Source organism: Perna viridis, chromosome 2 (genome assembly GCF_037379345.1).
Source record: "Perna viridis isolate PV_CMFRI_1.1 ecotype Kerala chromosome 2, ASM3737934v1, whole genome shotgun sequence".
NCBI classification, from domain to species: domain Eukaryota; kingdom Metazoa; phylum Mollusca; class Bivalvia; order Mytilida; family Mytilidae; genus Perna; species Perna viridis.
Window position 1 is genome coordinate 68,441,439 of NC_142446.1, and position 25,349 is coordinate 68,466,787.

Below are 25,349 nucleotides of genomic sequence, written 5' to 3' on the forward strand. Positions count from 1 at the left end.
TTTTGGATATTACTAAGTGTAGGATGAAGAAACTTAAATAAACCTCTTAACAAATATATTCAAAATATCAGTTTCAGGTATATAAAGGCTTTTGGTTGAAAATGAAAGTAAAAGTAGTTTTGCAATGATGTTACTTTGTGAAGAAAAATTTTCAAAAGGTGAAACTGATGTGTTGAGTGATATGAAAGTCCTATTTCTTGTCCAACAATTGTATATAAATGCAAAATTATTTCACATGATTTTCACTCGAATTTCACATGATATTCACCTGAATTGGGCAAATTAACTTTGTGACAGAGTAACAGTATGACGTGAATCGAAACTTAAGTAATTAAAATTTCACATGACAATTATGTAAATTTCACATGACAATCATGTAAATTTCATGTGAAGTTCACGTGAATTTCGTGTGAAGCTCGATTACAATGAATTTCAAGTGAAAAATATTTCCTATGTAGTGGCAGTTATGAAGTACAACATGTAATTCATTACAGCACCAAATGTAACCATAATTCTTTTTTTGAGATATTGGTTTTCGAAAAACAACATTCCAGTGTTTTTAATAGAAGGTCTACATGTCCTAAGATCAGTTAAACTTGATAAACCAATGATATTCACATGCATGCTTGTCACGGTTTATTATGTGGTTAACTTCTTTATTATTAACTTGTCATCTGATGTGGGTTTTCTATCTTAATGAGGACAGGTCCGGTGTCAAATAATCGGAAAAAAAGATACTGTTAAGTCCTGAGAATGTTCTCAATATTTGCGTCGTCAAGTCAGAAATTTCCAACACCATGGAAGTACTTAAATCTCAGACAAAAAGATTGTGTTGCCACCGAAGACAAGTTGGCTCTATTCGTTATAACAATATTTCTTGTATTTTGATAAAAACAAATTGGACAGCTCAGCGAATGTGTCTAGAAAAACATCGATACACCTGTCATTGTTTTTTGGTTTTATTTTGCTTGACTCCCTGTTGGTCTTTTAATCTTTCTGTTTGTTTTCCTTTTGTTTTTTATGCTCTTTTTTCGTTTTTCTTTTTCACGCCTCTACAATTATGAGCGGATACTATGGATTTCCTCAAAACTAGATTCCACAGTGAATTAAAAATTTCAATTATTTTATTGTAAACCAAAAGAATGTACTGCAGTTGGCTCAAAAAGATTTACAGATTGAATGAAGGAGTAATCAAGGGAACCAATATTGTAGCGGAAATCAAAAGAATGTAATTCAGGGACAAAGACCAGACACGGAAAACACACAAACACAACAAAGAACATAAAGTAACTAAATTAATAATACAAAGTAACAAAAGTAAATGAGCAACTCGGACGCCATTAAAAACTGAGAGCATGGACCAGGTGCACCGACAGGGTTACACCGATAAAGTTTCAAAAAGCAATATTGTCTGTTCCAATAATAACTATAAAAAAGAGAGATGTGGTATGATTGCCAATCACATAGTCACCCACCAAATGCCAAACAACGGGCAATTAAACTGATACAGTTCACCACACGGTCCTCAATGATGGGAAAAACCCTTGCCATAAAACAAGATATAAAAAACCGCAAAATAAATGATGTGACACAATTCATAAAATACGAATTTATGTATCGATAGTATACTGACTTTATGTTGCCTACATCCCAGACATACGCAATTTTTGTTTTTAATTTTTTAAAACATAATTTTTGATGAATGACCCACAAAAATGGGCCACAATTAATCTTGTTGCCCTCACCTGTCCGAGTTGCTCATTTACTTTTGTTACTTTGTATGTATGATTTTAGTTACTTTATGTTCTTTGTTGTGTATGTCTGTTTTCCATGTCTGGCCTTTGTCCCTGGATTACATTCTTTTGATTACCGCTATAACCTTGGTTCCCTTGATTACTCTTTAGCAATCCTAGGGTCGCTTATGATACTGATCAGGGAACCAGATTACAATATATGACGTCGAGATGCAAGGGCCGCTTTGGAAAATCTTCCGTAAATGCCAGGCTTCCGTCCGTATGTCCTTCCGTCCTACACAAACTCTTGACTATAATTTCACAACGGATTCCGAGGAAACTTATACCAAATGTTGATAATACTTAGAATTTGACAGAAATGATAATCAGCATTGTCCGATAGTTTTAGAGGAAGTTATGTCAATTTGAGTATAAAACATTTTAGCGAGGATCGGATAGGAGATATGGAACAATGTTCTTTTATTGGATAATGTGAGCTAGTTTGGGAGATATTTGCAAAAAAACACACAGTCTGACTCATATGTTCTATTTTTAGTAATGGTGGCAATGTTCTTCAACGGGTAAAAAATCCCCACATCAGTTCTATGTAGGATACCCCAAGGAACATTCATACCAAGTTTGATTCCAATTGGTCAAGTGGTGTCAGAGGAGAAGATTTTTTTAAGAAATAAAATTCAAAATAGAAAAAAAAATGTTAAAAAAAGGGCAATAACTCCAACGTGGCTTAACAAATTAAAATGAAAATTTGACAGCAGATAGATTTCATCATGCTAAACACTTTTACAATCTACAAATTAAGCAATGCGGAATATATAGCGTTTTATCAGTTTGTGGCTTAAAAGTTGAGGTCAGACCCTTTTACAGAGAACCTTTGCATACTATTTACTTGTTTTCATACACAATAGGAACAATATAGTCAAATCGGTATAGAACCCAACAGAAATAGTTTTATGGATTTGTATACATATGTCATCTATTAAAACACAAATCTATCAAAATTGTGAAAAAGAATTCCTTCACCCGATATAAATTAATTCAAGTCAATCATAAGTGCATTGATTTAATGCTATATTTCGAGATCTTCATCTCACGTATCTTGATATTTACATGTAGGTCATTACAGTTGCCTTAAATCTGCCTTCATCTCGATACTGACAAGGAGGAAAGTTTTTAAGTTAACGATATGAAAAATGCAAACGTTGCTTCACTGATGTCAACTATAATGTATTCATTCTTATGTACTAACATTCCAGCTGCTCCAGCGTATATGGATCTTGTATTCATAACGCATACGCTTCGTTCTGAATTACAATCAAATAAGCCAAGGGCTTGGCAGTTAAAACGAAAGTTACTGGGTATAAAGATATGGTTGACCATAAACAAGAAACTCTTACTACTCTTGTCATCATGCTTTAATACTATAGATTAGTTCACTTAAGGAAGGAGACCTAAGGTAAGGGACACAACCCTTACAAGTCATTGGAACGTTTGTATTCATGTAATACAATCTCATATAAGCATCAAAGTAACTTAGTCAGATTTCATTCTGTTTTGAAGGAAAGCTTGAAAGGCTTTGGTGAAATTGAAAATGATACAAACATATCACTGATTTCAAGAGTTTTGTACCTTACCCTAGGTCTACCGCCTTACGTACGTCTGTACATCATACACTGTACACGTTTCTGCAGATAGTTGAAAGCAAAAAAAAAGTTAACTTATTAAAGTGCAACGTTTATTCTATTTTTAGACTTATTATCTAATCAAGTAACTGTTCGTAAGTATCGACTGATCAGTACAGATTAATCTGAATTTATTTATTTATTTATTTATTTATTTATTTATTTATTTATTTATTATTTATTTTTTTTATTTATTATTATTTTTTTTTTGCATGAAAATAAATGGCAGCATTCAATTTCTGAACTAATAGAGGTTGAAGTATAGTTAAGAGTAATTTGAATTACCAATTTATGTTTGTCATAACTTGTGTCAATTTCAGGCATAATGCTAGAAGTGTTTAAAATTGGAAGCGAAAGTACCGAAACTTCAACTTTTCAAAAAACACGTCTTCGGACATTAAGCTTTAAACCATAACAAAGGATCTAAACAGTAATTTCTTTCTACATTATTTTTAAATACCAAGTCTTTTTTAATTGCATTATGTAATACAAAATGTTATTATATAACGTTTAATATTATACATTGATATATTTTATAAAGTGCTGAATACTTTTTGTAAATGTTTCATTAAATAAAAAAAGTTTCGTCTGTCTTAGATATATGACGTTCGAACTGTATTCTGAGTCCTCTATTTCAATAGTTGAAGTTCATATTCATTTAGTGATTTTGTTTGTTTGTTTGTTTGTTTTTTTTGGGGTTTTTTTTTGTTTTGGTTTGTTTTTGTTTTTGTTTTTTTTTATAGTTCTTATTCAAAATTAAGTTCTGTATTACACAAGCTCTTTTCTCGACACATATCTAGTAATTATTACACAGTTGACCGTATTTGTGATACGAATAAAAAACTCACAATGTGTAAAATCCAATTTACCTTTAAAATATACTCAAAAAATATACATGTACAACCGCCACAAATAAAAGGCCGCAAACGTATTTGATAGTGGTCGATTTTGCAGATATTGAGAGAGTAATCAAGGGAACCAAAATTCTGCTGAAAATCAAAAGAATGTAGATCAATGTAATCCAGACACAAAGACCAGATATGGAAAACAGATAAACACCACAAGGAACGTAAATTAACCAAAATAACACATAAAGCAACAAAAGCAAAGTGCAGAGGTATCAATGAAGCAACTGTAATATAATAACTTTCAGTTGATCTTTGTTTTGAATCGAATTAATTTTATCAAATGACACATCTAGAGGCAAATACACAGTGGGCAAATTGAATTAATACACAACCACTTGAGGTTCAAGATCCGACCGGAATTAAATGATAAAAACAAATGGATTCAAACAATTAATTTAAAAAAAAAAGTTTTACAAGGAATCTTTCTTCGATAAAACGTTTCTCCCAATGAATGTTGTTTAGCTTATTTAGTGGTATAATATTTAGTACGCATGGAAATAGAAGTTAGTTACACATGTTGCTGGTATTTAATCGCAACTTTTATCGTATTTACATAATATCTAAAAATAGCCATGGTAATATTTTTAAACCTTGTTTGATTTTCTGAAAATCGACGTGGTTTTAAAGTTACTATAGTCTCTTTTGGATTGTTTTTTGTTTTTGTTTTGTTTTGTTTTGTTTTGTTTCGTTTTGTTTGTTAGTTAGTTTGGTTTTTTTTTTTTCGTTTTATTAGTTATTAATTTTTGTTTTTTTTTAATCTTGCTTATTTATTTGAAATGCATATGATACATAATATTACTCACAATGCAAGTAAAAGCTAAAAAAAAATGTGACAATTATTTAGTTTGTAAATTAACTGTTGATATTATAAGTTATTATATATGTTCAATCAAAACTGTTGTATGTTAAAAAATTGTATTGTAATCATGCCCTTTATTGGTGAATAAACATAATACTTCCAGTATTCAAAACGAAAGTAAAAATAGATTGCTTCAGAACCTTTACTGAAATTGTTGTTACTGCATGCATACATTTATATTTTACTTTCATTTTCATAAAGTGCAATTAAAGACGACTATGCGAAATTCACATAAAAAATTTTCTGGATATTCATGATATTCAAGGATAATAAAATATGCTGGGTCAAGTTGCACTGGTTTTTAAGACTTTTCTGAGGTTAACTAAAAGGGAGGAATCGTCTTCAAAATGGAACATTTGGGACAAGATATCTGTTCTTAAATCTAGTGATATGGAAAATAGTGCAAATATTGAAAGTGCGGAGGTTTTTGTATCTATGCAAAGAAATAACCCAGAAAAGAAGATTTCGATAGTTACGAACTGCAACCGGCAATGTGTTTTTTGCTTTGCTTCATTTGTCGTTCTGTTAGCAAATATTGCTGCAATTTTGATGATTCTACGTGACTTACAAATGTTAGATGGAGAAACATACAGATTCTCCTCTAGCGAAATGTCGAAACAAAGGCGCTCTTCGAAAATTAGCTTGTGTATAAAGATGAATAATGACGTTATAGACACAAATCCCGCCAGTAATTTGCAATGTTATTCGGACATGCAGTTCTTACGAATTCTATTCGAAATGGTTAGTGTGCTCAATATTTGTGGTAATAAAGTTATAGTGAAGACAGATCGTGTAAACTATATGTAAGTTTTGAAAGTGCACTGAATTTGGTTCATATATTGATTTGGTTGAAGTAGAATCACTGTTACACATGTCTATTTTTAACGGCTATAATTATGAGAATGATTATTTTTATACAAAAATAAATTTTTAATTCATTTTATTTTTTCCAGGTTGTAATGGCCAATGGTCGTCATTTAATACAACATTCAAACATACCTTCAACAGCTATACAGACAACGAACCAAGGTTACATCACAGGTGGGAGCGTTATTGATCCAAGTAAGACGCATATTTGTACAAGGTCGTTTTATCAGTAAAAACATAAAAAAACTGAATTAACAAAAAAAAAAAAAAAAAAACAAGCCAAATAACTGACGAACAAAAACCACAAATTTTCATTGATCCGACATAGCTGACGAGCATGCGTGACATGTGCTCCGGTGAGATAAGGCTTGGAAAAGAACAAAAGAATTTTACTCGCAGAAGTATATGGTCGGCATTGTAGAGACTATCCTGCAGTTTATACAAAAACAAACAAAACCAAAAATGCATGGTAACCTTCATTTATTTCGGTGTATACAAATACAAACTTATCAAGGAATTTACATGGCCTTAATAATTACGATAAGAACAAAGTAAGGCTAGATAAACAAATATTCGCGATTTAACCGAACTATTTGTACAAAAATGTATCAGGTTTCACAGCTCGTCTGAATATAGCTGAAATATTGCTGCTCGGACGTTAAACCCCAACAAGCAATCAATCAATCAGGTTTCACAGTAGGCAATACGTTACTCAGACAACATTCTGAAAAGGTATAGAATACAACTTTTTGAGGAAAAGACGACCTGAAACTACTGTGATAGTTTCAGTGTTTATCGTGCTGCTTGTTTTCGTTGTGTATGCTATTTTTTTCGTGTACTGTTAACTGTTTGTATGTGTCTTTTTTACCCGAAATTATCTTGTCCAAGAATTTTCAACACCGGTATTGCTAATTTTTTTTTATTGATGTTTCCTTTTAGACAACAGTGAATGTTCCAAGGTGACAACCGAAACTAGATTTAAGAACTTAATTACGCCAAGTGACGGTGAAAGAAACAGTTTAAACTTTTCAAGAAAAGGAATATATATGGTGTACGTCAATCTTGAATTCAGAAGTCTCGACAGATGTCCTTCAAATCCTGTTTTAATACGATTAAGACGAAAAACAGGAAAAACAATATTTACAGATATCGTCTTCCACAAAGAGGGGCTACTTGTTGCTCAACCCAAATCTTATACAAGTTTTGTTAGATTAAAGGCTCACGACAGTTTATATTTTCAAATATCTGACACGAGCACACTGGAAAAAGACTGGAAATCTAACGTGGTAGGTGGAGTCATGATCTCCTGATATCAACCACGTTACATTTTTTGAGGTTGCTAGTACATGGAACATGACATCTGGTACATATCAAATCAGTTTGAACCTCTCACAAAATAGTCCTTGAACTGTCAAAAAACAGTTCTTTGACATTTTGGAATAATTCCCGGACAGTTCTATGACAGATGTAGAACAGTTTTCGGACAGTTCTTGAGCCAGCTTTCCTGATAGTTTTAACAGAACCGGCTCACTAGAAGAACTGTTTTCATAGAGCTGTCTCTACTTGTAAAACTGTTTGTGTAGAACAGATTTAGAACTGGACTTGACTTTTTTATGAGCAACTCGGCGGGTTTTTCTAGAAAAGCAAAGGACGCTTACCCTACTGGTGCACCAGGTCCATGCTCCCAGTTTTTAGTGGAGTCCGAGTTGCTCATTTACTTTTGTTACTTTGTATGTATGATTTTAGTTACTTTATGTTCTTTGTTGTGTATGTCTGTTTTCCATGTCTGATCTTTGTCCCTGGATTACATTCTTTTGATTACCGCTATAACCTTGGTTCCCTTGTTTACTCTTAGAACAGTTCTCACACAGTTCTAAAACCAGCTCTTCTGACTGTTCGAATAGAACCGCTCTACTAGTAGAACTGTTCTCATAGAGCTGGCTCTACTTGCAGAACTGCTTGTGTGAGGCCGGCTTTGCTAGAACTGTCAGAAGAGCTGACTCTAGTAGTAGAATTGTTCTCGTAGAGCTGGTTCGGCCAGAAGAACTGTCATAAGAGCTGGTTCTGAGAGGTTGAAACTGATCTCATTTGTATTCTGCAGGTGGAAGTTTCATTAAACCAATCTCAAAATAATTTCAGTGGAAATTGGAAGAAAAGGACATGATCACCTATCAACCACATTTGAGTACTACATATCGCTCTGCAAATGCGGTCATTGATACAGATTACAAGCGAATTCGATCTTCGTCCGTCGGTGACTGAAATGAATTCAACAGTCATCTTGGCACACGTAACACGCAATTTGACGAAACAGAGCTTCATGCATGGTACTCAAATTAATCAACCACAAAAAAGCATTGCTTACATTATCATCTGTATACTTGTATAGTGTAACATACTGCAATTGTGATCCAAGACTACTGTCAGCCGACTTAATACTGATTATGTTCACTATTTTTATTCCATATTTTTCGTCTTTTGTAACGTATCACTAACCCAAACCAATTTATTGTTCAAAATCCACACCATGGAAGAACAATAAAAATATAAATACGAGTGCCGAAGAACGCCAAGATTTAATTCATGCACGGAACTTTTTCTGTGCGTGAGTTAAATCTCCATGTGTTCATGGCAGGGGTGATAATATAGTTATAAAATTAATTTCACGTGTGAAATGTTGACAGTTACTACAGTTGGAGCGCTCGATAATTCACTGTCATCTTTATGGTAGGCAGCATGCATGGGGTAAGAGACGAACGTCAAACAGAATGTTTATAGTTTTGATCAACGGTCGACGTTGTCAAGATATATTCGGATTTAGTTTTTTTTTGCATGAGGGATTGCTTCATGCTTTCTAAAATTGTGCAATATCATTTAGTAATAATTTCATTTTACCATTATCACATTTTATATGTACTTGTATATATTTTGTGAGTTATTTTTCTGCATTTGTGAAAAGCAAAATGCGTACATGTACACTAACTAATCTTAGTTGCGATCACTTCTAACTTCTCTTTAGTTCTGCCAGAATCTGTCAGGAATAGCAATTAGGCAGATAGAACAGAAATCCTGACACATCCTGACAGGGTCTGACATAGGCTGTCCCGGGTCAAGACATATTTTGCTCTATTTCCTGACAGATCCAGACGGAAACTGTCCTGGGTAGTGACATATAATACGAAAAGCTGTTCTTAAATGTAATACCCCTAAATTTAAATTTATCTATCTATTCTATGTGACGTAATGTAGGAATACAGGAAGTCCGCGATTATTAATAGAAACTGTGTGACGTAATGTAAATTAGTAAAAAAAAGTCTGTCACAGACCCGTTATCAAATTTTACTGCTATAATTACAGGTCTATGATTCTGTGTAAAAACTGCAACCCATAACTTTCAGATGTTTGTTAATTTTCGAAACGTATAAGATTGATAAAGTAATTTTTGAGTGCAAGTACTTTTAAATTACATTCTGATCTCTAATCATTCTATGAATTGTTAAAATTGACAATTTTAGCATTCAATGGGTGACTGCTACCTATATAATTCGGTAAAAGTTCTTTAAAATGCCATTTTTAGCAAAAATATTAGTGTGAGCTCTTCCAATTAACCAAATGGTCTTAAATAAATGTAGTATACATCGTTTTTAAATGTATGAGTGTGATGACTTTTTACTTCCAAAAGGATATATAATTATTGAATTAAAATGTTATTTTTTTGTTTAAAAGCATGTGATTGATAGCAAAACATAAATTAGCGTAAAACTTTTATAAATATGTGATAATCATGCAAAATGCAATAATTCCATGAGGGTTTAAAATTATTGTATCAAATGTAAAAAATGAAAATATAAGTATCATGCTGGTAACTAGTACTGCGAAACATATATTTCAATCAAATTCTTAAAATTGGCATATTTTTGCAAAATGTATTAGTGCGATCGCTTTTGATTTCAATAAGGGTATAAAATTATTAACCAAAATGCTATTTTTTTTTTATAAATATAGCTATTATGTGCACAAATGTGGTACATATATTTTAGTCAATTTTTTTTAAAATCATTTTCTTGCAAAATGTATGAATTTTAATTTCAATTAGTATCTAAAATTAAATTTGAATTTTTACATATAACTATCAATATTTTTGTTGGTACTGCATGCCGTAAATAAAAGTATTATCAAAAATTAGAAAAAAAAACATGTTCAAACATAGCAAGACTTTCTTTCTGTCGTACGAATCGGGATTCAAATGCTACGCCTCTTTTTTTTAATCAAGTACATGTACTGAATGTAATTCCGTCAGAAAGTATTTTAACTAGTGACTGTCAGAATCTGTCAGAAATTCCTCTAATCTACGCCATGTAGACGCGATTTAGCTTGGCTAGGTAATGCTATTCAGAATGACGTAAAACAGAACAGTTCTACCTAGACCAGACATGACTGCAGAGTGTCACGACCCATGACAGATTATGACCGAGCTTGTTCAGAGCGCTGACAGATCCTGGCAAGGTGTGATGAGTCAGAACAGTTTCCGACAGTTTAGAACTATTCCTTGACACCATATCCTGGCAGAATCGAATAGAGGTTGTTAGAAGTGATTGCAACTGTTTGTCCATTTTACGATGTTCAAAGTGCACTACTGGTGTTAGAATGGACTATTGTAACTTTTAAAAAAATATTAAAATATTTTACAAATATTTAAAAGTTTTTGGAATGCGCATGTTTTTGTTGTATAAATGACTTAAACACCTTTTACATTAAATCATCAAATATTTGAACATTAAAGCACCTATACTATTTAAAGCAAAACACATTACAACAGTACAAAGAAATACTGTATACGTAAATGAAGTTCCCATATATTTATATATCACCACACCAGTGTTAAACAATTCTGAAACATTTTTCCCATTCTCAAGAATTACATGTGTGTACACCATACACTTTGCAGAAAATTTGCAATAGTATCAGCTGGAACCTTGGCACAGTAAATTGTAAACAATAAAAAAAGAACTCTACCCATGCAAATATTTAAAAATATTTCGGCGATACAATATTAACAATATTCGTTTTTGTCTCTCACAAAGGACCTAATATTTGACTATTTTTTCATGTGCCAAATGTAACATTAGCCTCAAAGGTTTTTGGTGGCCGTTTTAAACATTATGACTATTTACGTTGGAAGCTAAAATTATCACCAAAACGCATTATTTTTCTTTACGTTATTACGTTGAAACAATACCATATGGAGCCACACGATGTAATTGAAAATAATATTACAACTAGCTAATGATTCCAATACTGTACAATTGATCAAGTGTATTAGTTCAGTGTAAAGTTCCCCGACTTTTATCTTGTTAGTAGTTACCACATACCATTCATTTATTCACACAAAACTATTTTCAAATGTTTGCCAGCTTTAAATCCTGTCACTAATTTTCAAGATAGAATGCAGTGGCATTTGTAAATTTGAACTGCATAGACTTATAGATAAGTCTGAATTAACAATTAGATAAGTCTGAATGTTTTATCTATAAGAAAGCCATCATCCTTGATCTTTTAGACAAGGACAATGTGCATATGCACAATCATTGTATGAATGCACTTTACACCATTTAAACTAAAATCACAGTTATGAATTCTTTTTTAGAATTTTGTTTGTGTTAATAGCAGTGTGTTCTACATGCCATTGTGATAAGCAATACATTCAAATGGCCAAAGAAGTCAAGAATTTACGAAACGCGTTAAAAAGTTTGATCCAGGACAACAAATATGTTAGCGATTCGTTAAAAACCATGAATTTCAAATATGACTTCCTACTTGGGAAATATGACAATCTTTTAAATCAAAATGTTAATTTAAACACAAAATATGGAAACGTTTTAAAAACAATTGATGCAGTGCGCGAAAATCAAAAGTCATTTAAGGAATGTCAGTGCAATATAATGGAAAATGAACCTTTGACCGTTGCAAATTTCAGCACATATGATGACAGTGGACGCGTTGTACCGGACATCCGCCAGAGCGAAAACAAGACCATTGATGGTGCTAGGCTGGACAGACGTCTCCTGCTTCCTGTTGGTACCCCTGCTACTCCAAGTATATTAGCATTTTGTTGTTTATAAACTATGTGTACGTATTGATGATATGACGATAGAAAAAAAGTCTGACCATAACCACATTTAAGATGCTTATTTGAGAGTTTTCTCGCTCGAAAAAGAAAGTTTCAAATAATCTAATAAAAGCTTATCGTTAGTCGAAAATCTTAATTCATTCTTAAAAAATAAACCGTGTCCAGATCCTTATCCTTAAGATCTTGTCTTTCTTAATTTACCTAAACATAGATATGGACAAATAACAAAGAACATCAAAGAGTCAGCAGTGTGACAATTTAAATACTTCAAAATACAAAAACATGGCCTTAACGTGAACACATGAAACATAGACTATAAAGGAAACAAGACATCACCCAATTAATAAAGCACTATATAAACTCTCACAAAACACCGCAAGTGACTTCAGATACTCGGACGAGTAAACATAGCCAGCTGCACAAGCGGCACCCGTCCTGTTGTAAGTATAAGCCGGTAATAATATAGAAACAGTTATACACCTCCGCTACACGTGTCAAACACGTATGGAGTTCTCATATCACAACTCATACGTTTTGTATCACGCTAGACTTCTTACAATTAGGTTTATGGAACAGGGTTATGTTGCCACACGATTGAAGTCATCACTACAGAGGTGTTATGGTCGTCATCATAAACATCATGAACTGGTGGATCGTTACGGTGTATCCATAATCACCATAAACTGATTTGTTCAACGTGTCATAGTTTTCATTTCTTCTTTTGTCTACCCTGGACTTGACTTTTTATGAACATCTCGGCGGGTGGTTTTAGAGAACGCTTACACTACCGATGCACCTGGAGCATGCCCCCAATTTTAGTAGAGCCTGAGTTGCAAGTTTACTTTTTATACTTTGTTTTTTTTTATTTTGGTTATTGTTTGTTCTTATTTGTGTATGTCTGTTTTCTATGTTTGGTCTTTGTCCTTGAATTACACTTTTCTATTTGCGCTAGAATCTTAGTTCCCTTGATTGCTGTTTCATACTTGTACCAAATTGTATTTAAACTGAGTAGCATGATGTAAACAAAATAAATAACTTTGATAAATAATAATTAAGTAAATAATTGGTAAATACTAGAAATTGACAAAATTAGATTCATGTCGAGAATTCCGCCGTACCGCATAGACAATGTACAGTATGTATCGCACATTATTGTAACCATGTAACGTCACAAGTGCTTGACGGAATTTGTCGGCTTATTCGAAACAATGTTGATCTGAATAGACTTTTCCCTCACGTTCTTGCCTTTACCTATACTACTACACGAAAATTAACGTTATGATAACCACCATAAGACATACGCCCTTATCAAGTATTTTTTTTAAACTTCCGGAATGAGATCTTGAACTTGATACCACAAAGCATAAATGACTAGGTGCAATTGAAAACGAAATGCGCAGCACTGGATGATTTTTACTTCCCCATTGTATTCACCTCTTATCTAAGCGGCAATATACTAATATCTCCAACCTTTGGTGCATATATTTCAGAGTTGATCCGTTACTGTCTTTCTTGTGATTTATCATATCGGTGCAACTTGTTTATGCTTTCAATTTTTAATGGAGTCCGAGTTGCTCATCTGCTTTTGTTACTTTGTATGTTTGATTTTAGTTACTTTATGTTCTTTGTTGTATATGTCTGTTTTCCATGTCTGGTCTTTGTCCTTGGATTACATTCTTTTGATTACCGCTAGAACCTTGGTTTCCTTGATTACTCTTGTATATAATTGTTCTTTGTAGAACGAGGATACTGTCAGGTAACTTCTAAGTAAGAAGAAAATTCAGGCTTTGTAGATACACTTATTTGCGTTTCTAAAAAAAAAACAGGGGACCCTTATCCTATTGGTGCGCTAGTCTTCCCTGGACTTGATTTTTTATGAGCAATTCGATGAGTGTTTCTAGAAAAGCAGAAGACGTTTTATCTATCGGTTCATCTGGTCCATGCCCCAAGTTAGTGGAGTTCGAGTTGTTTATTTTCTTTTGTTACTTTGAATGTATTACAATCAAGTAACCAGTACACTGGAGTAAACAGGATTTCGACGATTATATAAATCCTACCCAGATGACACTTTGCTTACCGGTTCATCAATCCACGCTTCAAGTTTTAAGTGAAGACCAGGTTGCACATGTACTATTTTAAAATTTTCTATGACGTGTTATTTTGGGAAATTCATATTCTTTTTTATGTATTGATTTTATCAATTTCAGCATACATTGATAGGATTGCCTTCTACGCCATTTTATCCAAAGTGATTCCAAATCTGGGCGATAACCAACTTATCATTATCAACAGTATAAAAGTCGACACCCACAACGCATACCATGGACCAAGTGGAGTCTTTACCTGCCCTAGAACTGGCTTATATGCATTTTTTAGCACCATTCTCTCGTTACCAAATAAAATGATTGAATTCGAAATCAAGACAGATAACGGTATACTAGCGTACGGTCATAGTGGTAATCAGAATGATTATGGGACAGGCACAGCTCATGCCATTGCAAAGATCAACAAAGGTGATCGGGTATATTTACGTGTTCATGGAGATGACCATTCTGCGTCGGGAGATATGATATTTCCTTCATTTTCTAATTTTATGGGCTATTCTTTAGACTGACCCTGGAAACAAGACATAGGAAGCTATTCTGCAAACACTAGTGTTTTAATCGTATTTACCTTTCTGAAATTCAAAAACTAACACTGTCTTGAAAAAAGCTTTATCTTATTTAGGAGTATCAGTTTTAATTCAGAAAAGATTAAAGTAGTGTTCACCTAAATGTCGTGCATACATATATTTTTTGTGGGTTGAAATAGCTCATGTTTTAGGATGTATGCTTCGTAGTACTGAAATTCACTTTATGGTTCATAAAACCAATTCAACACACACACACAGGAAGCATGAAACTGCCACCAGTCAAAATCAGTACAATCCGTAGTCAAAACAGTACTGAAGATATGAACAAGAAATAAGTAAAGATAAAAATTAAATACAATTAAAATTGAGTAAATCCAAGAAAACTAATGCTTTAAAATACAGAAAATATATCTTGATATTATGCAAACCCATCATCAAATCCATCTATTTGTCAGTTATATACCTCCTTCCAGATTTAAATTTATGAAAACGGTAATATTCTTATTCCCTTATTAAATGATTTTACTGGAAACAACTATCAATTTACAGCAAGTTGTATATTATAAAAAGTTTTATATCGAAACATTAATTTGTATTAGATAAATATAATATATAAACCAAATTTCCACATTAAAATATAGTAATCGACAATGTTCTACTTTGCATGATCTATTTTTCAAGTTCAGATACAAACAAGGACATCTTAAGACAGTTCTCTGTAATGACCAAAGCAATATGGACATCGAATTATTTCCCCAGCATCTTTTTTGTATTTTTGATCCAAAGTAATGTCATATGTTGCATGTGTTTTCATTGTGTTACCATGACAGCATATAATTACATTTTAGTGAAACATATTTTAACCTATTTGATCCCTAACAGAATAAGTGTGGAGAAAAAATGCGGCATTTTTAAACCTAACAAAAATCTGTGCCAGATACACCATATATCAAAAATATTTCAGCAAAAAATCAGAATGTGTATATCATAATTAAAATGAATACTGCCTTCAAATACTTTAATGCAAAAATAAATAAAAGTTCCATTTTTATCACTCATAATTAATTTATGAAGGCAAAAAACTGTACAAATTGAGCTGCATTTATTCTTATGTGTATATTAAACATCCAAGTTTTACTTTTATCTCAACAAATGTTCTTTGGGTGCCTTAAGCTGACTGAAATGCGTGGTTTATGTCCCTTTTTAAAACTCTTCTGAAGAAAGATAATGAATTAGCGAAATGGCAGCCTCCAATGGAGGGAAATGTTTTTATCTCAGTTTTGCGGAAGCATATGAGCATGCTTGTTCTGTAATCTTTACTCTCTCATCCAACAACATCTCAACAGCTACCAAATGATATTATCAGAAGTGGGACTATGAATACATGATTCAAATGATATTATAAAATCGGTATATCAACACCATATGATCATTTTATCAAACAGAAATGAAAACAGGAGAAGGATACCTGTTTGTTTGCTTCTAGCTCTTGTCAGCTCACATCGTCATATTGATCATACTGTTGGTCAGAAATCAGCTACTAAGCCTAAAATCCGATATCATCGACCTTTAACACAGGACATTGCAATCAAGATTAGAAATGAAACTGTCACACCTATTGGAACTCGTGAGTATAATAAAAACACAAAAAGAAACAATCACCAGAATCATGACTGGTAAACCTAGTTTTTGCAATTGAAAATTATGACAACTCACACGATTGTGAATAACACATGTTGTCAGGGTCGTACGGGCTACGGTGGTTATCAACTGGTCTAGAAGATTTTAGCTATTTTTTTTCCTGAGAACATATACAAAGGGAAGGAATTTCCTGGCCTTGTACCAAATGACTATTGGTGTCAGTGTCATAAAATGCAAAATATATCGTTTCACAGTTTTAGTTGCATCAATTAATAATCCATTTTGATATGATAGTTTTGTACCAAATCAGGTACATTGCGGTACAAGCTCCTACAGTGGTGTAATATCTATTTTGCCCAATTTATTTTGGACTTGACTTGATAATGAATCTAATAAGTGTTCGGTAATTTTGTTGTTACCCTTATTTGTTACATTACTTTTCTTTTGAGGATTGTCTAAGCACCTGTGTCACATGAGTGTGCATGGTTTAAAGACCATAAAAAAAGGTTATTCAGTTATATACATGAAACAAAATACAAAATGAGTCAGATTAGAATTTACATTATATTGGTTCAATAATAATTATGTTCAACCAATTTCGGGTGTTGGTAAAAGAAATCTTTTCATATATATTTTTTTTCATAAATAAAAGATCTTATCCCATATATATAAGGAGTGTTCTCTTGATAACGATACACGGAAGACATATAAAACAATATTCGTCATGCATTTTTTTCTACAAATTCGAAAATGACTACAACAGATGATAGGACAAGGATGTTTTTTTTCTATCCATATAATTTGTGATGTAAACTTTATTGACTTATTATATGATGATGTTCGTTTTTTTTCTACGTATTTGCATATTTGTAAACAGGAAAAGAGTACCTATTCCAGCGGCGCGTCCTATCACCTTATATATAGGAAGTGCCCATTAAACCCGCGATATTAAAGGGCGTGTCGTATACCACGCGGAAAATGTTTTGTCTAAGGTCTTGGTCAACAACGTATCAAAATTGTAGCGGTGTCCCATTTTGATGGCTGCTTTCTTTTAGTTGGTATTTTTTTCTAAAAAAGTAAGGACCAAGTTAAATTTTTCTTTAGCCCAGACGCTGGTCAGAAATTGCCTTTTAAATAAAATCAGCGCAAGAAAGATCCATGCACCCCCTCCTTAAAACATTTAAAAAACAGAAAAAGAAGAATGAAACATGTACATTGCTCAGATGTTTACACATTTTCAAAATAGATCCGGGACTTTAATCAATTATTCCAAATGTTTATCATTTCTAGTGAATTTATTTATAAAAGTCCACGGGGAGATAATTGCTGAAAATTTCCAAATTTAAAGTACTCTTATATTTGTGTTGTTATATGAAAAAGAAGTGAAATATTAAAAAAAAAATAAAATAAACAAAAAAAAAAACAACAAAAAAACATTCCAACTGCCTAGAGTTGAATAACAGACAGTTTAACCAGTTTTTAGTGGAGTCCGAGTTCCTCATTTACTTTTGTTACTTTGTATGTATGATTTTAGTTACTTTATGTTCTTTGCTGTGTATGTCTGTTTTCCATGTCTGGTCTTTGTCCCTGGATTACATTCTTTTGATTACCGCTATAACTTTGGTTCCCTTGATTACTCTTAACCATATTTTTGGTGATTAGTTCTTAAAGTTATTCATATAAAAGTAGAATTATATTACAGCTCTGAGTCAGTTTCATAATCAATTCATATGTCAACAAAATATTATAATTTACTATTTTACATTGTAGCTGTGTGTACTAACTGCAGAGGAAAATAAACAGTAGTTAGGAAAGTCGAATCAAATACAGTCCAACATTCTGAATTTAACTACAAAGGATCAGGATGAGGTACATATTACTCATTCTATATAAAATGACCGCTTTAAATGATAAGCACTGCAAACTAAATGTCATCAATATGCAAGGGTAATCATGGGAACCAAGATTGTAGCGGAAATCAGAAGAATATAATCCAGGGAAAAAGACCGCACATGGAAAACAGACAAACACAACAAAGAACATAAAATAACTAAAATATTACATACGAAGTATCAGTATACGCAGTATGACACGTTGTACAAATCAGTTTTCATGGTCTGCATGGAACCATTTTCATAAAAAAAATAAATATGGAATTTATCGATATGCACATTAAACTGAAGTGTTGACATCAATCTTGTAGCAATATAAACCTGTTCCAGAAACCTAATTGTAAGAGGTCTAGCATGGTACACAGTCTGTGTAGTTACAGTAAGCTCTGTCACAGTATGAGTTACGGTGTCTTATGTAGTTAGAAAAAAAAACATCCTTTTGTGGTCAGTTCAGAAGCTTGGTAGTTATTAAAATGCACCAATATCCCATACATATAATGTTTGAGTACCAGTGGAATTTTTACTGGAAAGTCTTGGGAATGTTCATACGTACCTAGCCTGCTTATATATAAATAAGAAAAAATCGATAAATCCGTCTATATTTGAATTTAATATTTGTTTGCTCATTTTGTTGAGTTCAATTTTATTCAGTCTTCCAAATCCGAATACAGTTTCCGTACTCTCGTTGCCATGTTTAAGATGTTTTTTTTAATTGGAAGATTCAAGCGATTGTTAAAACCCTATAAAATGTCTTCCAGCTTTATATTTCAGTTATTTTGTTATTAAAAAAAATCAAAAACAGAAACGTAATGGTGTAAATATATAAGGAATGGTTATAATAGGTTTTAGATAAGTAAAGTTTCTTTTATTATTGGTTTGTCTTTTTTTTATGTAATGTTTTATCAAATATGTCTCGTTCATAGGTTAATCTGATTCATACCAGGACGGCTGCAAAATATGCAGACACGCATGCTCAATAACCAACATTTGATCCCTTGGATAACAGTCCATGTGTTTTTGGTGGTAACTCAAATCAATCATCATAAAACAAACAAAACGCAAGTACTGCAGTCCTCCTTCTGTAACTGTATCATGTACAGTCGCTTTATGGTCCCTTTTAGGATTCTCTGTCTGAATCTTAATTTTGCTTTTGTGATGCTCAAACATTATTTATGGCATTTTAAACTTTCAAAACGACACACAAATCATTATTACAAATTTACAAAATTCATGTTAAACGTTCAAACAAAGTACGCATTGGTAAGCGTTAAATTTGAATCAATGGTCGAATAATAATCATTCATGATAGAGCAAATACTTGTTGTAATACAGCATATGCTAGTTAGAAAGATTGTCAACGCCATGGAATTGGTATGAGACAGATTTAAACGATGACCCTAAGTATGTGATCGATTTAAATTACTTTAAGAAAAAAAAAAAAAAACAATATTTTAGAAAAAGACAAATATATAGACTATGTGATTTAACATTACGTAGCATTTTACAGCAGTATCCAGAATTTAATATTGGTTCCTTGTGCATAATTTAGCCTTAAAATGTTCTATGATGCGTACATACCTTTCACTATAACCTTGGTTCCCTTGATTACTCTTTCATTAAAGTTATTGCTATATTTTTACGAAACATGTGAAACGATATATTTTAATGTATAGACTGAAGGTTAATCATCAAGCGTCGGACGTATTAATTGTCAATCCACAACAACCACGTAAACGAATTCTTACAATAGAAGGACATGCGCATTTTACAACATTCGGGTACATCGTTCGTCATGTTGTTTTTGGTCATGTTTCAGCTGGCGACGAATTGTTTTCTATATCTACGAAACAATATATTAAGTAGATTATTACATTACTAAATTCAGTATTACATGTTCATAATACTTCTTACATGATTGTTTATGAGAGTTGATATAATTTACTTGATGAGAGAAAAAAATCTTCTCAATTAATGGTATGATCAGCTTTTGTTAATATCATCACTACAGACGTTTTCGGTTGACTTTTTTTATGATTGACCGATATGAAGCTCATCGCACATATGAGACAAGATATCTTCAATTAGATTCGACGTCTTACCAGATTAACTACCAACCGATCTTGACACCTAATGGCTGCAGTAAAGTACCTCATATCATCTTTGACACAAGTCAAAGAAAAAATTAAAAAAACTAAAATGATACATACAAAGTAACAAAAGTAAATGAGAAACTCGGACTACACTAAAAACTGGTGCTCCAGTAGGTTATGCGTATTGGCTAATTCATAGGATTCACTACAGTTATCAGTTACAAATCACATTGCTGTTCCGAGAATTAATTTTGTTTTATAGATTAGTTTTTTTATTCTAGTGAATGTGGAAGTTTTCATTGACTTTTTAAAAAAATTATAACACTTTGATATGATAATGACTGTGCTCATTTATCATTACCATTGCTTAACACTTTCAAAGCGCTTTTCATTTTTATTTATTTTTATTTTATTTTATTTTATTTTATTTTATTTTATTTTATTTATTTATTTATATATTTTTGTTGGGGGGGGGGGGGTGTTTTAGTCTATACATATTTCTATATCATGTTTTTAAAAAAATGTCCTACATTTAATTATCAGGTCCAGCTAAAATATATATTAATATTTTCGATTAAACTAATTTTTATCTATTGTTTGGAAGCGTCGTGTTATCGTGTGTAGAGAGGGGATATGTTTTATATCTTTTGAAATATTCACGTAAATCTTTGACACGATGTTAATTTTTATAGCATTTGTAATTTGTGATATCAAGTTTCTTATCAGTGTTAATAAAATGCTTGTTTATGGCTATGTTTAATGATGATTTTTTATAACCTTATTTTGTCATTTTCGCATATTTTTCCACAATTTGTAACTTATTTACTACATTTATATAATTATATTTAGTTGAAGTTAATTATTGTGAATAGTGCTTAATACGCGTAGAGGAGCTGCATTATTGTTTTTTTCTTATTACCTGATAATACTCTTCTGCAATGATGGCGGAGCAGGACATGATGAGCCTCTCGGATCATCTGGTATCACTCCTGGTTTATTGTTGGACAAATGACTTTTCATTCTGTATTGTTGACTATTTGTTCATCTGTTGCAGCATCCCCTCAGCAATTGTGTTATTTCATATCACAACTCATACTGTATGCCAGCGATCGCCGTAACCACACAGAATTTTTGTACCGCGATAGATTTCTTACAATTAGTCTTCTGGAACAGGGTTATGTTAGTAAAAGATTGAAGTCATTACTACAGAAGTTTTACGGCCGTCATCATGAACTCTTAGATCATTACGGTGTATCCATCCGCACCATGAAAACTGATTTTTCAACGTGTCATAGTTTTCCTTCCCTCTTTCGTCTACCCTTGAATTGAATCAATTGTGAAATATAAACAGGATATGCAGGAGATAAAGGGATATTAATGCACATGTAAGGAAAATTTATGATATTAAAATTAAAGTCGTCTCTTTTATCATAAATTTTAAAAAAAGACAATTGTTATCAAATTCGAGATGTAGGTCCAAAAGAGTGTGGTTGCCTGCGGTCACAGTGGAAACCAATGTGACTATGGTAACAGAACTGCAAATGTTTTAACGCATTTGAATAACAGTGAAAGGGTATATATCCGGGTGCATGGAGATGACCATTCTCATTCAGGACAGATAATATTTTGAAAACTTTATAAATATTTTGTGTTCTTACTGTGATCTTCATTGCATAGACGTACTGTAAAGATGCTAAACAGTAACGATAACTATAGGTTCTAAGGCCTCCTCATTCGGAAAGATGGGTTATAACATACCAGCTTATTATTGGTTATCTTTTTATAACATTATTGATTTTACTTTGCAAAATTGATATGACGAATTGTTACTTGCATCATGGAGAGTATACTCTCATACGCAACATATAAGTTCAACCATATTCTCTCAAAACTTTAAAATATTAACAGAAAGGTACTTCTTTTTTGGGTTATTCAGATTTTAGACAAAGAATAATCAAGGGAAATATGGTTTCAGCGGAAATCAAAATGATATATTCCAAAGATTAAGATAAAATAACCACGATAATACGTGCAAAGAAACAAAGGTAATTGAGCAATCTGCAAATGGGAACATGCACCAGGTGCATTGGTAGGGCAAGCTTCCTCTGTTTTACTAGAAATACTCGCCGAGTTGCTAATATAATATCACGTCCGGGATAGACGAAAAAGGAAGGAAAAACTATGAAACAGTGAACGAATTTGTGCAGATAGATAAGATTTTCGATTGCACAGGCGTTTCTGTAGACGGAGGGAAAATTGTGACGAAATACAACCTACTTTTCTCACATGGTTACGATGAACCTTACCTACATCGGAGTAAGATTGAATTTTAAAGAAAATGACAATAAAATGTCATATCTTTTTATGAGCAACTCGGCGGGTGTTTCCAGAAAGGCAGAGGACGCTTACCCTACCGGTGCACCTGGTCCATGCTCCCAGTTTTTAGTGGAGTCCGAGTTGCTCTTTACTTTTATTACTTTGTATGTATGATTTTAGTTACTTTATGTTCTTGTTTGTGTATGTCTGTTTTCAATGTCTGGTCTTTGTCCCTGGATTACCTTCTTTTGATTACCGCTATAACCTTGGTTCCCTTGATTACTCTTTGAAATTTGCTCCTTTTTCTTTATTGTGCCATGCAATTTCAACCAAGTCCTTCTTTCAAAGCTGATTACATCTATGATATGTTTTTTTTTCTGTCAAATTTTTGTTTTGTTTGTTTTTCCAGACGAAAAAGAGTTATGTAATTTTTTACATAAAAAGATTAAATTGATCGTGACTTTTTTGCAAATGTCTTGAAATAAAATTTAGTAAGTGTAAAGCAAGGGATACAATGTGGACATGCTGTCTGTTCGTCCGTCCCGTAAAATCCTTTCAAGTCGCCGATTTGAATTTAATTAAACTTTACACAGTCTTTATTTCATGATACCATGCACTTCATACTCTTTTTTCCTTTTTAAATGTAAAAAAAACGAGACAACAATATAATTGGTTGTATTTTGTTTAACTTGCGTCGAAAAGAAGTTACATTGCTTTGAATATTTTCCTGCTGCAGTAAGTTCAACATTTGTACCACTACTAATTCCAGTTTGTTGATTTGCTGAAAAACAAAAATTAACATTACTTGTTACAGTGAATTTACGAGGAAAAACTGCCACAAGTCAGGAACCGCCACAAGTAATTTCCATACTAGGAGCTATCTCATTGATTCTTAATGTATCTGTACTTAACGAATTTGTAACTTTACTTTGAAAATACAATTCTGGACTGATCAAAGGTAAACGAAAAACCATGCAGCCTAGGAAATGCCTCTGCGTGTAACCGTGATTCTGCTTTCTGTATGAAAATTTAAGTCCTTAACAAGCTTACGGTGATGCAATACTTACAATTCCAGGAGTTTGGTCTGAATTAATAGTATCTTAGTACATTTTAGGGGCATCTATATGATTCATTGATTTTTGACCAAACTGTATTTCTAAACAGTTAAAAAACTTGACAGGTGAGTTTAACTTACATTATTTCTTTTGTAGTTGGACAGGCAACAAAATTGTCTTTCTTTCACAGAACTAGGCAGACATCCTGACAGACGATAAGTTGATCCTCGACAATGTCACAATACACACTCATAACGCATACTACGGAACCAGTGAAACATTTACATGACCTAGAAACGGTCTTTATGCATTCTTCAGCTCAATTGTTGCATTCCAGAACAAAATTACAATTGAATTCGAAATTGTCAAAGATAATGCAGGCAAAACGTGATTGTTTACGGTCATAACGGAAACCAAGTGAATTATGCGACCAGAACTGACATGGCATTACGCAAATAAAAGTGAAAGGGTATGCATCCAGTCATTTATTAGAATGACCATACATACAAGTTCGGAACAAATAGAATTTTACCGGTTTTTTTTCAACTTTATTGGTTAAAACCTCTAATAGTTTTATAGGCATAATGCCAACGAAGATGACCTCTGGGGTTCATTTGCCCAAACATTTGAAAAAAAAATGATTATAGTATGTAATTGTTAGTAAAATTTGCGTCCAATACATAAAAAAATCAGTAGTTGTCTTTCTAAGAATTATGAAAATACTGAAAAAAATTGATACCACCCAAAAAAACTACATATTCTTATTTTTGTAATTAAGTTATATAGGTCTATATTATGAAAGGTGTAATTATTCAATAAAATTTGTCTGCACTTAGAAGTTATTTCCCTTAATTTTGAAATCTGAGTGCAGTCTATATATTCGTTATCTCCTGAGGACATGGGCTATATGAAATATCGAATGTCCTTTCTATTAACTATGGAAATTCAAACAAAATATCACAAAAATGTAAGCTTTTTACAAATGAATTACATTTTGCCTTATTCTTAGTTGGAGTGCTATTTAAGACACATCTTCATTTGTACTTGAGTGTTAAAATGTTTTTTTTGGAAATTTATTAAATGTTGTCTGATAGTCTCAACAAAAGCATAACTGAACAAAAATGCCATGAAATACAAATTGGGTACATATACAATCTGTATTTTTTTTTTTAAAGTTACCGTGTAGAAACCTATGGCGCATTCTCAACCAATTTATCACATAGTAAAGTATTTAAAAAATGATTCAAAATATTTTAAATCCAACCTTGATTTTGCAACCGCAATATATGTCATTTAGACAAGTACCAGATGTTAATTCTAACATCATGAACAAAACGAAATTACTGATTTTTTAAGACTTATCTATTTGATTGTTAAAACAAATTGTTCTAGAATAACATATTGTCAATAATTTTGTATTTTCTTTCTTTTTTCAACTTCCACAAAAGAACATAATATGTATTTATCAACATGTAGAGCATGAGTTTTAACGCCTTTAAAATCAATATTTTCTAACCAAATCAACA

General features: G+C 32.4%; 2 protein-coding genes across 5 annotated transcripts; both read left to right on the forward strand.

The window, feature by feature from the left end:
• Window positions 1-5,326: 5,326 nt before the first annotated feature.
• On the forward strand, window positions 5,327-10,768 carry LOC148626658 (uncharacterized). Of its 2 annotated transcripts, none has more exons than XM_088570826.1 (3): window positions 5,327-5,941; window positions 6,154-6,241; window positions 7,007-10,768. In XM_088570826.1, the coding sequence occupies exons 1-3, from the start codon at window positions 5,477-5,479 to the stop codon at window positions 7,375-7,377; spliced, it is 924 nt and encodes a 307-aa protein (XP_088426952.1). In that variant the 5' UTR covers window positions 5,327-5,476; the 3' UTR covers window positions 7,378-10,768. The 2 variants fall into 2 exon arrangements, with proteins under 2 accessions (XP_088426952.1, XP_088426951.1); XM_088570825.1 differs by having other exon boundaries at window positions 5,330-5,941; window positions 6,154-6,262.
• An 851-nt stretch (window positions 10,769-11,619) lies between these two features.
• On the forward strand, window positions 11,620-24,795 carry LOC148626659 (complement C1q-like protein 4). Of its 3 annotated transcripts, XR_015920130.1 has the most exons (5): window positions 11,620-12,163; window positions 14,405-16,456; window positions 18,241-18,339; window positions 19,286-19,420; window positions 23,980-24,795. XR_015920130.1 is itself a non-coding variant. In XM_088570827.1 (2 exons), the coding sequence occupies exons 1-2, from the start codon at window positions 11,776-11,778 to the stop codon at window positions 14,809-14,811; spliced, it is 795 nt and encodes a 264-aa protein (XP_088426953.1). In that variant the 5' UTR covers window positions 11,620-11,775; the 3' UTR covers window positions 14,812-15,686. The 3 variants fall into 3 exon arrangements, 1 of the variants encoding a protein (XP_088426953.1); XR_015920131.1 differs by lacking the exon at window positions 19,286-19,420; XM_088570827.1 differs by lacking the exons at window positions 18,241-18,339; window positions 19,286-19,420; window positions 23,980-24,795 and having other exon boundaries at window positions 14,405-15,686.
• The last annotated feature ends 554 nt before the right edge of the window (window positions 24,796-25,349 follow it).